The sequence below is a fragment of the Arvicola amphibius genome, chromosome 9 (assembly GCF_903992535.2).
Source record: "Arvicola amphibius chromosome 9, mArvAmp1.2, whole genome shotgun sequence".
NCBI lineage: Eukaryota > Metazoa > Chordata > Mammalia > Rodentia > Cricetidae > Arvicola > Arvicola amphibius.
The window spans coordinates 114,307,818-114,323,126 of record NC_052055.2 but is presented as its reverse complement, the minus strand read 5'-3'; the positions used below and the strand labels follow the sequence as shown (position 1 = coordinate 114,323,126).

Sequence of the window (15,309 nt, the reverse complement as noted above, 5' to 3'; positions counted from 1 at the left end):
CCAAACAAGCACCCAGCAACTTTAGATTCCTGACTTGATTGTACTTTCCTCATGACCTAATAGGATACTAGAAGAGCAATTCTGGTTTGAACTGGTTTTATGCATAGGAAAAATAAGACAAAATTGTGTCCTCCACTGGATTTTATTTTATCTCTATGCATAATTTGGTATTCAAATAATTGAAATTATATGCATCATTTGAAAGAACAAGGTTAACAAATAAATAACTTAACATGCTATTCAAGATGGAGAAGCATCTAAACTCTGCCCTTGGTAACCTGAATCGCAGAAGTGGAAGTTCCAAACAATTATCCTGGGCCTGAGGATATTCACTTAGGTTGCTGTTTGCTTCCTTTATTATACACTGGTCTTTTCTAATGTTTTGCATTCAATAAAGTTTCTTTTCTCAACTTTTTTCAATGTATGAGGGCTTTTGTTTCAATTCCTTGAACAAGAAGCTTAAAATTTACCAACACCCAACTGTGACCCAACAGTGCACAACAGTTAAGTTCTTGACTCACGCATGACTTTTCTGTAGAATGATTGTCCCCTGATATCTTGGTACGTGGTAAATGTGATCCAAAAGTTATTTAACCATCTATGGCTACTACATCTACTCACTGTAATGGTCCGAGATCTTAATATGAAGATAGTAGCATTGCTTTATTGAAACATTGCAAGATACTTAGTGAGTGATGAAAAGCGAATGATAGACTTTTTCTTTGTACTGATTTTTATATTTTAAAATTATATTTATGAAAATTTTAAATTGAACAATTTAAAATGGCCTTACTTCTTATAACATCTGTTAATATTCTATTTATCATCTAAGTTGACTTTTTGAAGTAAATGTACAGAAAATAATAGAGCCATTTTGGTAAAATTTGGAGGTATTTAAAACAGTATTTGCCCATTAAATGTTCATTTGTGGTTCTTCTTACAATAAAGAGAAACTTACCAAATGAATTGTAGATTGATGATATCTTAAACCATATAAACCTGTGCTTGAAAATTCTGGAAAATGCTCCATTTTTCCATGGGAAGAGAGTTACAAAAGTATGCTACCCAAAGCCACATGATAGTGATGATAACAGAATTAGATTCCAACTTTGATTGAGAGAGAGAGAGTCACAATCTAGAGGGAGCATTCATTTCAGGGTGAGTGAGGGATACGGCAAAGCTCTAAGGCAATGCAGAAGGAACTGCGTGAAAGCCAAAATACGAAATGATGTTGTGCTTGGGGAATTTACTGTCAGATGGGGGAAAAAACTGCAAAAAGAAACAAATAAAATTCATGTTGACATCTTGTAATGTCTAAATTTTAAAATGAAGGCAATAAATGGCTAAAAGGTGATTGGGCAGATACAACGCTGCTTAGGCGTAGGTTAGATTCCACCCGTATCTGAAAGATGCAGTATGAGAGAAGGAGACATATAAGAAAATGAATAAAGTGCCGTTGTGTCCCATGTGCAGTGTAGAGGGGCTGCATAGATTGTGATTTTGCGAGATTATAATGGGCCTATGAAGACGAGGGATGAGGGGACACGGTACTTGTCACACAGAGCATTGCTATAGGTGGATGATGCAGGTGTCAGCACTCTCTTCAAAATGCCAGGTCGTTATTCACTGCTTGTATATAGTGCACCTTGTCACCCATACTATAGAGTGGCTTCTTCTGTATCACACTGCCAGCCCAGGCTCACGTGTGTGTATGTCACACATTGGCTTTTGCCTTGTGTTGTTTGCTCATTAACGATTAATAACTAATGAAACATTTCTAAGAACTTATCTCTGTCAAGAAGCAACATGTGACGGCTCCGAAGCTCACAATGAATCCACAGATAGTTCTGCCAGCGTGCTGATGAAACATTCCCCAGACTGCGGTAAGTCTTTGAAAGCCTCTGCGCTAGAGCTCAAAGGGGAAAGGGTTGATTCATATGACGTGGGAAACACACAGGGGACTCTCAAACAACAAATGCATCTTGCAGAGGTGTCTCTGTACTGTTCCCTCCATCATAGTTGGTCAGTGTTTTTTTAGTATTTGGGCTTGGGAAAGCTGGGGAGACTGACAAGCTTCTGGTTAGGAAATACCGTTGCAAGAGGCAAAGAACGGAAGAGAACCATTTTAATATATATTTTTAACTTTACATTTAATTATTTATATGTATATGTGAGTGTATGTGCATGGGTATGGTATGTGCACCATGACATGCTTGTGGAGGTCAGAGGACAACCTTTAGGATTTGGTTCTCTGCTTCCACAAAATACGGGTTTCACAGATTGAACTCTAGCGCTCTTGCTTGATGGTAGGTACCATTACTGGCTGAGTCATTTCATTGGCTATCCTATGGGCCCTTTGTAAATAAGATTTTAATTTATTTTTATCTTCTCCATGTTGACTTCCACTATGTATGTGTACCACACTCATGTCTGGTACCTGCGGAGGCCAAAAGAGGGTAAGATATAGCCTGGAATTGGAATCCAAGCGGCCATGTAAAGGCTGGGAGCTGAATCTGGGTCTCCTGCAAGAACAGCAAGCACTCTTAAGTGCTGAGTCAGCTGTCCAGTCCCCATAGGACTTACCTTTGAGGATGAAAAACTTTGATCAAATATGAATAGTAGACAAACGACAAAGGATAATGACTTATTATTTGCCACGTACGTGTACGTGCAAACTCTTTTATATTATCGCTTTCTGGTGTGGTAACAAAGTGTTTTCAAAATTATGCAGCACAAATATTATTATTACTGATGAAGCTGTGCTCTAGGGACCCCATACCAGTGGAGGCAGTGTTAGAATGTTAACACAAGAAAATCTAAGGGCTTTTACTTTTATAAGATGTGATTTTCATTGAGGAAACTTCTGCTTCCCTTAGAATTTCAGATCCCCCTCTCCCCCCCCCCCAAGTGCTATTTATTTGAATCTTAACTGGAGACAAATTGGAATCAAACAATAGACCACAAGGGACAAAGGTAGACAAAAAAAAGATTGTATTGTGCTTCTGCCTGCTTCCAGCCAGGTCATGCTGAGACTCCCATTTTCTGTTTTGCATTTTAATGGAAGAGATTTCTCTGTTTCATCCATTGTTTTCCTGTTTGGTCTGTTTCTGAGAAAACAAGGAAAATAATCCCTCAGGAATGACATCGCAAGGTCACGGCATTGTCTTGATGTTAAGGAATTTGTGAACTCCTAATTTCCTCAGAGAGTAGTTCTTTTGTTTATTTTAATTTAACAGAGCAAGATTTTATACACCAACAATCTACTATTGTATAACTGTGTTACGCATACACTGCTACCTACTATAAAGTTTGAGTCGTAAAATGAATATACTAGATTGTAGCTATCTCAAAACACAGAATTTTCCCTTTACAAAAAAAATCTATGTATCATATAATTAATATTTGAAACTATCCATTCTGATTGTGTCGGTCTGTTTTCCCTGCAGAGAATTTCCCTTTTTAAAAATCCCGTTCCTCCCCTTGCGTCTGGCAAAGGAATTTTTTAGTGCAAAACCTGTTGGAGCTAGGACTTTAGCAAGAATGGTTTACAATATTGGCTAAACCCCTTTCCAGATGACTGAAAATTGCTCGCCTTGCTAATGTTCGAGCGAAACATACAAATGAACAAGTGATACGTCAGAGATGATTAAGGAAAACAAAATCTACGACACCTGTTACAATGACACGGAAATCTTTACTGGGAAGTCTTGAAATAGTTGTGGAGACTTCTTCAGTTGGTAAGAGAAGGCCAGCTGGGCTCAGTCCAACTCAAGAAGGAATTTAGAGTTGAAGAACAGAGGAAGAGGGCAAATGCTGGACATTTATTAACAGGAGACAACAAAGGTAGGGGATCTTTTACCGGTGATAAGGGCAAGGGGTAGAAGAACTTGATCAGATTTCTAGGATGGAATCAATCACTCTCTGACCTGGGATTCTGTCTAAAGTTTGGCTAGCCAGGCTGGAGGTAGAGCCCAGGGAATCAGTGCTATAGTATCCGCCGAGTTGATGTGAATTGAGTTCAGCAAAGAAACATCATGAATATTCAAAAGTTTAAGTATCCCAAATGGCATAAAAACGTAGATGGATCCATACTTCATAGACTGTGGAAAATGAAGAGAAAACTTTGAAAGTGAGAAGAGCATGCTCTTCCATATGAAAAAGCAGCTAGACGCAAGTTTACAGTTCACAACTATTTGATGGTGGAAGGCTGACCTGGAAGGAGAAATGTCCATCTGCACTTTCACTATAGGTTTTGCACTGGGATGTGCTCATGGGCACAGACACCTATGGGGGTGGCATGAACCACAGAGGCTAGTACTACAGTACTGATTCTCTGGGTCTCTAAAAAACAAAACCTTATGCATGTAGAACGGTGTCTATTATGATAGCCAACCAGCCCAAACCAGAACCATCTGAGAAATGCTTTAAAGGTAATTTGCTGGAAAAGTTGAGAAAAATCATATGGTATGTTAAATAATTGAAGAATGTCGTGCTAAAAGGTCTGAGTGTCTGCCTCTACTCTTCTCTGTAATGGAGAATTCTTTTTTCCTTATACAGCTGATAAAAATGAAATTTGCTTAGGTGCTGACCTCCGGGTCAGAAATGTGAGCTGGGAAAGCAACCAAGCCTCATAAGGTAAATAATTATCTACAGAGACAGAGTCACCTGGAGAAGAATATATGTTGCAATTGGAAAAGAAACACATTGGGGGGTTTCTGCCAATGCCAATAAAAGTTATGATCAGTAGAAGACAGAAATATTTTTAAGTGAAATGCAAATATCAGAAAATTAAGTGAAAGCTGCCTGAGGTTAACAGTGTGCTTATTGCAGGAAATCCCAACTATTTTCTTGTTTAAAATGAATTGTGGGATAAAACTGTTTTAATATCTACTTTCATGCTCCAGACATGTTGATAGAAAAAGTAAATAAAATACCTTACATTCTGTGTCCACACATCTCAGAAGAATGTAAAGGTGACACCAAGAAGTCTTCTTGGTGTCATTAAATGAGATTTCCCATCTTGCATCCTTTCTTGAAGCTGCATGGACTTGGTCCTGGGTCTGACATACCAGGGGTCTCAAACTCGGAGTCTTTGAACCCAATATCATTTCTGCTCATTGGACAAATTGAGCCTTTGAGGCTTAAGAGTATAGCAGGCTATCGTCTACGCCTCAACAAAGGCGATGGGTTTCTCAGAAGAGTATGTGTTTAGCAATGTATAGCCCCCAGACATACAAATATCACAAGTTACATGCCTGAGTATAGGCAGCACATGCCACTCATTTCTTAGGAACTGTCAGAAAAAGAAAACGAGGAATGGGATTACGAGAAGACTTTATATTGTAGGGGTGCCGGAAGTGTTTGCTTCACTTTCTCTGGCACTTTCAAAATCATTTATTAGAGTTTTACAGATTCACAAAGCTCAGACTCTGAGACAGTAGACGGAGACCTGAAGTGCTCGGATGCTCTTGAATCTTCTCACATTCAGCTTCCACTTTTATTATATTAAAGAAGGAGTTGTCGAACCAGGCTTTCATCATATCACTCACATAAGCATCAACAGCCCACCTGTACCAGGATATTATATATTATATTATATCATATTATATTATATATACTAGTTTTTGAGGAAACCTCATGTTTGCAAAGCCAAATCTAAACTACTTTTCTATCTAAGATCACTCTTTCCCGACCAACTGATGGATTAACTGACACACACACACACACACAGCAGTCTTAACCTGCCCTCTGAAACATGCGTATTCAAAAGCTAAGCAAAGCAGGTACCCTGGGAAGGGTGATGATGGCCAGCTAGAAAGTCTTTAACAGAAGTGTGTTATCATCCAGGACACAAAGTCTGAGACTAAATGATAGAAGAGCCTTTAGCAATAACAGTGTTAGAGGGACAAGGCAAACTATATTTAATACAGTAAAAGGAAAGCAAATATCTCAGTCTCCTATCAATTTGAACTTTTATCCAAGTAGACCTGCGTCCGGATGCCTCCACAGGTGTTACGCCTGTGCTCATCACATCCACCTCTGCGAGAACACGTATTTGCCTCTGCCTTTGAGTGCAAAGTATCCTGCCAGAGTCCCAGAGTCCCCATCATCTGGGAAGATCTCCTATCTTCCACATCCTTAACAGGTATCACCCAGAGTGAGGACTCAAAGAAAGGCTTTCAAGTCTGACATGCCATGGGACGCTGAGGAGATGCGTGGCTCCATGTGAACGCAGCGGGGAGGCATGCGTGAAGTTTAGGTCATGCAGCTCAGAGAGAAGGGCGGGGAGAAAGAAGAGGGATCGCTACAGCTGTGTGGACACGTGCATTGGTACATACATCCAGATACTTTGTCACGGAAGTGAATGAACGGAGTAGGGTGGCAGAATGAAGAGCTGAAGATATTGCTTAGCTCATAGAGTGCCCATCTAGCTTGCACAGTGTCCTGAGTTCCCACCCCGCGCCACATAAACTCGACATAGTAGCACCTCTTCTATAATCCCAGCATTTGATATGTGGAGCCGTGAGAAACAGGAATTCAATGGCAGTCTGTTGTTCAGTGAGTTCAGGGTAGACTGAAGACCAAAAGAGTTCTATCTGGGTATAATGTTTAGATTCCAGCCTAGATATACAATGTTAAAGAGCCACTTTAAGACAACCAAAGATTGGCTCATTAGTCATTCATGCAAGATTCATGATGGTCTGTTAACAGTATCCATGAATACGGCCAACACATAGACGCATAGGGTTAAAACTAAAACCTTTGAGATAGGCCTGGCTTCACTCTTCACGTACAGCCTATCCACTTCCTGTAGGCTATGCTAGCTACCACCTACTAAAGAGACACTGCACTCAGAGATGGACCTGGGCTCCAACAGGCCCAGTAGTCTTTCTTAGACACACAGACAGTGGCATTACTGAACTTGTAGTGAAGACTCGCTTTTTGGGAGGGTGCCTGCTCTCACCTTTGTCTTGTAAGACCATCACTCATATGACATCAGGTTCTGAAGCAACAAGCCGAATGGCTGATGTCTGGCAGGTCAGGGGTGTCAATGGTGAGAAGGGGAAACACAGAAATGGGTCAGAACCTCACATGGCATTTGCACACTGAATCTCTTTGCTTTATTTTCAAGTCTTCTCTCTCTGGGAAATCAATTTCATTTTTTATCTCTAGTCTCTTGCTGGATGATTTACAGTCACACAGTTCTTTCAGCACGCACCAGGAATAACATTGCAAATACTAATTATGAACCTTAAATTCTTGGCTTTTAAATAATTAAAAAAAAACTTGAAGGCATATAGACACAAACAACAGTCTGTCTTCATAATCTGCATGGTTCAGGGAAATACACACAATATAAATCTTTGAATGCAAAGCAAGATCTGTTTTAGAAACAGATACATAAGGGAAATTAACTTTTGTAGACCTCAAATGCCGGAAATAAGCTTTTGATCCCCGAGGGCAAGCATCTTTGAGCTACGCTTCCCCACATAATTACTATCGTTTTCTTAGTTAAACTTTCCCATTCCCTGCTGGCTGGTTTTCTATATAAACTTCCTTTTATTTGTAATTACACCATTATAGAGATGAGAATCAGGTCTAATTAAATAAAAACATGAAAATAATTGTCATTCCCTTATCTGCTACCTTTGAAAGATGGCTTTTTAAAGAAAAATGTGCCCGGTTCACAGATTGACCAGAGATAAAGGGCACGGGCTTATGAGTCCCCGTCCTGCACCTCTGTTCACAGACATGGCTTCTGTCATTCTTTTCTTTTGTCTTCAATACACGCGTGCAGCACCTACTCTGTTAATCAACTACTACACCCAGGTACTATAGATATGCAAATGGACTAATTACAGGTCTGCTCTAGAAATAAATGAGCTAGAACTAATCCTCAGTATGAGAAGGGCCACATGAGTGTGTGGAGAACCTTGGTGGAGCAGTGCGAAGCATTCCTTCAGAACGTGCAGAGAGATTCCCACGCTGAATTGCGTCATTCCTTTTCATAAGACCCCAGAAACTCCCAGGCCGAGTAAAAGTAAAAGAAGGAATAGATGGCTTCCTGCTCACCCTGAAGAGTGTAAGTGGGCAATGACATTTCATCAGAATATGCATTTCTTACACAGGAAATATTCCTGGTATGTGCTGGCATTGCAGCAGCAAATATAGAGAAATGGGTGATGAATTCTAAAAGGTTGTCTCTGAGGAACAGAGGAAAACAAGGACATTTCGGATGTTTATAAGGGGCCTGGCTTTTAAAAAGAGGGAAAGGTAGACATAGAGTATGCATGTGTGTGCACATGGGCAGGTGTGTGTGTATCTGTGAACATGCACAGGTATATGTGTATGTACTACATGCACAGGTGTGTGAGTATAGATATACATGTGTGATTATACATGCAGAGGTGTTTGTATGTGAACACGTGAGCATGTAGATGTTTATTCGTGTGCTTGTCTTTGTAGTTCATGTGTGTCCATGTATGTGTATGCCTGTGCGCATGTATGTGTGTCTATGTGCACAGAGATCCATAGGTGTTTGTGCACACACAGAGACAACTGACATGCTGGTAGAAACCCTTTCTCGTCACATCACTGTTGGCAATGAAGCATTTTGCTTCTGAGATTCGGGCGTAGGAGCTACTGAATTCTTAGTAGCACACTAGTGATGACTGAACAACAGGATGACGACTTAGGAGAAAAAGAAAATGAGAGGGCACAGGGAAGAGAGCAAAGCACAAAACCCATTCATAGGAAGAAAGGGATCAGGAGGAAGAAATAATTCAGGGAAATGAAGATGGGGAAGTTGGGGATGGAGGCCAGTAATGAAGTTAATTGAAGGACCAAGACAATAAATACTGTGAAGATGACGCTGTACCCACAGGTGAGGCATTGGGGCAGTTTTCAAAACTTCCTGACCTATTTATCTCATGATAAACCATGCACTAACATTTAACACTACTTATTTTGTCATTATTCAGTACATATGAATAATTTACAATCATTTGTTGCCAGACACTGTAATAAGTATGCAGGATGTGGCATCCCAGACCTGAAAGTGTCTTAACATAATTAGGTCTAACCTTAGGGTCAGAGAAGGTCTAGGTCTCTTCATGGTTGTACAGCTGAACCCAGGCAACTGTGTTTTCAGTGCGAATCGCCTATGTTTTGTCCTCTGAGATAAACATCCCAAAACTCTAAAGGGAAATTTAGAGGTTGCCTGTCTAGCAAATTCCCCCCAAAAATGTAGAGCAAATGGCTTGGAAAATATTAGAATCAACTATACTTTGGATTCTTAAAGATCCTCATAGATTGGTATGAACAAGTCTTTATGCCTTCTATTCAAAATAGTCAGAATACTAAAGGAATTTGCAATGACTTATAATTATTTAAATGTGAAAAGTAGAACAAATTGAGAACATAATTTTGTCCGATATACATGTTTTCAAAAGAACCATTTACTATCTAATCTAAAATTTCTCTACTGTAATGATTTGATTTTACCCAGGTATGCAATATCTACTATGTCAATCTACTGATTTCTTAATGCAATCTTTTATTTATGCCAGCAAAGAAAGCTTAGCCCATTTCCACAACAGCGAAAGGTAATTTGAATATTTAAATTATGTGCGGAAACACCAATTAATCATTTTCAGTAAACTGAAAATTTTTAAAAACCCAAGCATCAGAAGGTGAAACGATTATTTATATGCAATAGTTACTTTATATTCCATCTACATTGTAGATATTCATTGTTAGTGTGTGTGTGCGTGTGTGTGCACGCACATGTGCAGGTGTGCGTGTGGTGTATGAATGCATGTGTGCATGTACGTACATTTCTTGATGTGGTTCAGTCCTATACCATGGTTTCTGGGCATCAGACATAGAACATGTGACTTGTGCACTAGTGATTTTACCCACTGGGCCATCCTGTTGCCATCCCATAATATTTATTTTTATTTGAAACACTAACATCAACTAGGAACTTTCTAAAGCTGTGTTATTTGTATGTCTGAAGCTAGTTTTCAATTCCCAGAGAGAGCAGTGTATGGTGCCCTGGGAAGGCTTCCTGCAAGTAGACCTCACATCCAAGGGAGTTACCTGAATGACACTGTCCCCAGGGCGCATGTCTGTGTAAACATAGACGTCATAGGAGATTTCGGGGAAGGTTGGTGTGTTATCATTTGCGTCCATCACTCGGATATTTACCACAACTGGTTCACTTTCTTGTACACCATCAAATGCTGTTATCTGTGCAGTAATAGAACACACTTAGTGGAGAAGTCCCAAAACCGTAAGCACAAAGAAGTTACTCTAACAAGCTAATACATTTTAAAATGTGATTAAAAAATATGCTAAGCTATGCTTTCAATAAAGCGACCTAGTAAGACATGGATTACAAGTGAATCCAAAGTGTTTCCATGTGTTAAGAAGCAATTACTGAGGACACCCCATATGGTTACAAAAACTTTTAAATAATGAGATATGAAAAGGTTTTAGAAACATATGTTGTACCGATGATGTTGCTGACGCTTCAAAGTTAAATACATTTCTTGTGTTTGAGACAGGAATCCTATACAGACTTCAAACTCATTATAAAGATAATGATGACTTTAACTTTGATCGTCTGATATTTCTACTTCCACCTCCAAAGTACTGATATTATAGGCAGGCACCACCACATTTGATTTATGCAATAGTGGGGATTGAACCTAGGACCTCACGCATGCTTGACGGGTAACCCACCAACTGAGCTATATTCCCCATCCCTTTACAGTTTTTCCCTAATATATTACTGACAATTTTTCTTCATGATTATAGAATTTGCATACAAGGCAATTATTTCACAATCAGAACTCTCATATTAATTAAGTAAATGAAGGCCGTGGATATGCAGTGTAATATGCTATTAGTATGTAAAATGGTGACATAAATGATCCATCAACATTCATTACTCAAGATACCTTAGTTGCCTTCTTGACAATTTAGCAGTACCTAATGCGCATGAGTGCTGCAGCAATCTGTTGGCCATCTTGCCTGAATGATTTCTAAAATCCATATCTAAGTTGCAGTTGTATGAAGCTCTCTGGAAGCTACAGGCACCTGCTACATGGGCTCTTCCAGAATGAACTCCCAAGTAAGCCCCATAATGTGTGCCTTTTCCTCATTCACTTTTTTTCTATTGCTTCATTTGGGATTTTGGCTATAATTAAACTTGCTTCGGTCTCTATGATGTATGAGTGTTTGATGCATTTGTATCCTGTACCATGATAAACAACTACAAAGCACAGTTTGAAGGACCTTCATTCTCCCTCTAGTAAGGCACACTCAAGCTCTTTGTCTCAATATTCCTGACATCCTGTTGCAGATGCTTTCTGGTGCTGGGCTCCTGTGTGCACTGTGGCATGTGCACCAGTGTGTGCCCGGAGCACACGCCACACATCAACAGGAGTTCTCTGAAGGGGGGAATCATTGCTAGTTGAGAACCACCTGCTTCAGACAGCAGTGAAATTGAAAAATACATTCACATCACCAAAGTTAAAAATAATGCTTTATTTGCTGGGTTTCATTTTATATCAATCACCCCTGTAAGGCGAAGATTGAAAAATATGTTTTCTCTAGTCAGTAAATAACGCAACTACTCTGCGATGGCACATTCTCCAATTATTCTCCAATGGCGCACATTTATAAAGAGTAAAAAGAAAAAGGAATGTATGGATATTTTCTCTTCTTCCTGACATGGCATGTTTTTACCCACAAATCATTGACCTTATCAACTTTAATATCAGTTTCAACTATGAGAATATAATGTATGAACTATTTTACCAGAAAGGTATATGTTTGCTGTTCCTCCCTGTCCACAGGCTGAAGGAGGGTCAGGTAGCGGGTGATGCCGGTGGGGGTAACAGTGAAGACTGAGGTATAATCGTTCAGGAAAAGGTGGAGTTCTGGATCTTTTGTCTTTGAAAGAAAATACAGTGTTTAAACATGGTTATCACACAATGGGCTTTTAGTGTATTGCCTGAAAATTAAGCTTTGAAATTTATTATAAATACATGTCATCATATTAACAGTTCCTAAAGGAAAAGAGGTATTCGAGTAGCACTTACTCCCAAGCAACCATAGCCATACAACAACACGGGCCCCAGAATACTGAAGTGGGTCTTAGCACAATTAACGTCAAACAGGAAAGACAACAGTAAGAACGAGCAGGAAATGAGCTAATTGAATGTACTTCTGCTGGTCATTTAATATCAAAATTTCTGGGCTTTCTTGGATCCAAGATATAAGAAATAATAGGAAGGAAGGAAACTTGGAGCCTAGAATTTCAGCTGTAAAATTTTATAGTCACTTCATTTGTTGCAATAAACTGAGCATATGCATGCTACTGCGTTGCTCTCACTTTCAATGTAAAACAGGAATGAAATTGGTGATGCATTATTCATTACCCATAAATATTAGGCTTGCCTTTTTCCTGTCTCATTTTAATACTGTACAGTTCATCAAAGGAAAACACAATATTTTAATTAAAATATTTCAGATTATTTGCTAGAAAATATATGTAATCTTAACACTCATGCCTGTCAAAGAGTCTAGATAAAATTATACTATTGAGGAAACTTTTTTTTTAAAAAAAATTCAGAACTAAGATAATTAGCATAGCATTGAAAACCCTTCATAGTTTTGCTCACCCACCTCCCTTCAATGGTATGACACCATTCACTGTTGTTTGGAGAAGCAGAGGTAGGGACCTTGGGTTATTGCTTGCACATTGAACAAGGTAGGAGCTGGAGAAAATGAAAGGAAGTCAGGGGAATCCAGTGCACTGCAGGCTTATAAAGCTGGGCGATGCAGGAGACAAGTAGACATATGTGTGTTCCCTCTACAATATTATCATAGTGCAATGTGTTTGAGAATGCCTTCACAGGTCTTCTGCTAAGTATTAATCACAGAGCAGAGAGCAGGGGGTTGTCACGTGTGTTAATTTGAGAAAAAATTAGACACTGCAATTTAGATTTTCTGTGTAGAAAGAGAAAGTAACTACTTACATAAAATGGGCATGCTTTGAACCACAAGCTTTCACCTGTGTGGTTATTTATGTATATTCCAAACATACACATGAATGCTATTCTTTTGAACCTGCGACACAGTGTGTGTTTGTCTTTGTGCACTTCTGTGTCCATGCCTTGGGGGTCAGGTTGGTGTTCTCTTTCATCTCAGGAAAACAAAGAAGGAGTGCTATTGAGTCTTCCACTAGAAATTGACTATGGATGGAAACAGTGTCCCCTAGAGCTGACAGTCACTGCCTTACATGGACCTGTAATGTCACAGGACACATTTCAGATTACTCTGCTCCATTTTGCAGTTAATCTCTCACTACACTAGAGCTTTCCTTGACATTTGTGTTTTTATTTTTACAACAGGAACCTTTTAAACTTCTATAACGTATGTATAAATGCTATTGCTAAACACCTTAGTGATCCTTCAAGAACAAACGTTTATGATAGAATTGGAAACATTGAGCAAATTGTCACTTAAGGGTTAATATTTTTAGATTGATTTTAAGGTTAATACTGAGTTTTAAAATGTTATATTTTTGATGATTTAAATAAAAACGTCATGATCAGTATCAAATTTCATTGCATGTGTGTCAACACAAACAGCACTAGCGCTTTAAGAATTTTATCACTAGAAGTTCCAGCTCTTGAACAGAAACATTTTAACTATGCCAAAATTTTGGCAAAAACAGTTTGTATATTGAATCTAATATCTCTGTTTTCATAAAGTAAAGGTTTCTTTTGACAACCTGCATTGCAGCATCACACTTTTGATTTTATAAGACTAATGGAATTTTCATACAGTTACAGAATTAAATTCAGGAAATATTAGTGTGTTCGCATCACCTTGGACCAAAGAAGAGTCTAGACTCCTGGACTTCACAGAATAAGATGCAAGTGGACATATTTTCCCACGTAGCCAGAAGATTTTATGAATAGACACAAAGTGCTCTGATCTCATTAAGAGTTCATGGAGCAGTCATGTTTATGTGACTCTAAAATGAGCTTCAGCTTGCTAAAGATAAAGAATTTATTAATATATAAGATTTTCTTCTGTGACATAAAATATCATTTATTTTACCCCCAAACACCCATGCAGTTGCACCAAATATATGATCTGTTAGTGTATTGTTTTGGAAATGGTTTGGCGTAGGGTAAAATAAATTTCAATCCACTCACAAAACAGGATAAAAACCAATGCAAAAGCAAATGTATACACAAAAAGGTATATAATTGTTTGAATGTAAAATGAAATATCAAATATTTCTTCATCGTAGTTCACATGAATGTTTATAAGAGTTGAAAACAGACATCTTAGTGAGTCAAAATATTATCACATACATGCAAGACAATAGGCATGTTTTTATATGTGCTCATAAAGCATGCCTATATTTATTTATTAATGATTTATTAATAATTTATTAATGAATAATATTCTCTTCTGTGACATAAGATGCTATTTATTTTACCCTGAAATACCTATGCAGTATGCGCCAAATATATGAACTGTTGGTGTATTGCTTTGGAAATGGTTTGGTGTAGGGTAAAATAAATTCCAATCTATTAAGAAACAGGATAAAAACCAATGCAAAAGCAAATGTATATACAAAAAGGTAAATAATTATTTGAATGTAAAATGAAATATCAAATAATTCTTCATTATAGTTCACATGAATGTTTATAAGATTTGAAAACAGACATAATAGTGAATCAAAACATCATATACATTTGAGATAATATGCATGTTTGTATATGTGCACATAAAGCATGCCTATACTTGTATATACATGTATGCATATTAATCTGAATATATTCACATGGCAAAGAATGACAAGAAATGATAAAAATCTACTCTAACTTGTCATTTTTTAGTTAGCAATCGAGTCCAAAAGTACTTAGATCAATACTACTCCATCTCAAATTTAGAACCTTTTAGAAGAGAAATTCCATGACTAATTTCCAATGCCTGTAACAGACTCAGAAACCAATCAATATTTAAATAATATTTAAAATACTATTTTTGACTAAATTATCACTTAGATGTTAGTAAGTGATAATAAAGTTTTATTTGGAAGAAGAAAGAACTAGAAGTGGTACACAGCAACTGACAATCACAAAACCAACAACCTAGTACCTACAGGAACTCCACCAGGTGGCACCTATATGGAAATCAGACACAAAATAAACATGGTAAACGTAAAGATCATGCCTATCCAATGCACATAAATACACACTAGGAGGGATGATAAAT

At 38.1% G+C, this 15,309-nt stretch overlaps 1 protein-coding gene across 12 annotated transcripts in view; it reads right to left on the bottom strand.

The window, feature by feature from the left end:
• Pcdh15 (protocadherin related 15) overlaps positions 1 to 15,309 on the bottom strand; it is a 535,963-nt gene that overhangs the window by 241,247 nt on the left and 279,407 nt on the right. For 11 of the 12 annotated variants that reach the window (XM_038341596.1, XM_038341597.1, XM_038341598.1 and 8 more), the window contains 2 exons: positions 11,827 to 11,961; positions 10,102 to 10,251 (listed from right to left, as the gene is read on the bottom strand). In XM_038341596.1, coding sequence (XP_038197524.1) covers positions 10,102 to 10,251; positions 11,827 to 11,961 — 285 coding nt within the window. Of the gene's footprint in view, positions 1 to 10,101; positions 10,252 to 11,826; positions 11,962 to 15,196; positions 15,218 to 15,309 lie in introns of all 12 variants that reach the window. The other variant, XM_038341595.1, reaches the window with a different exon arrangement.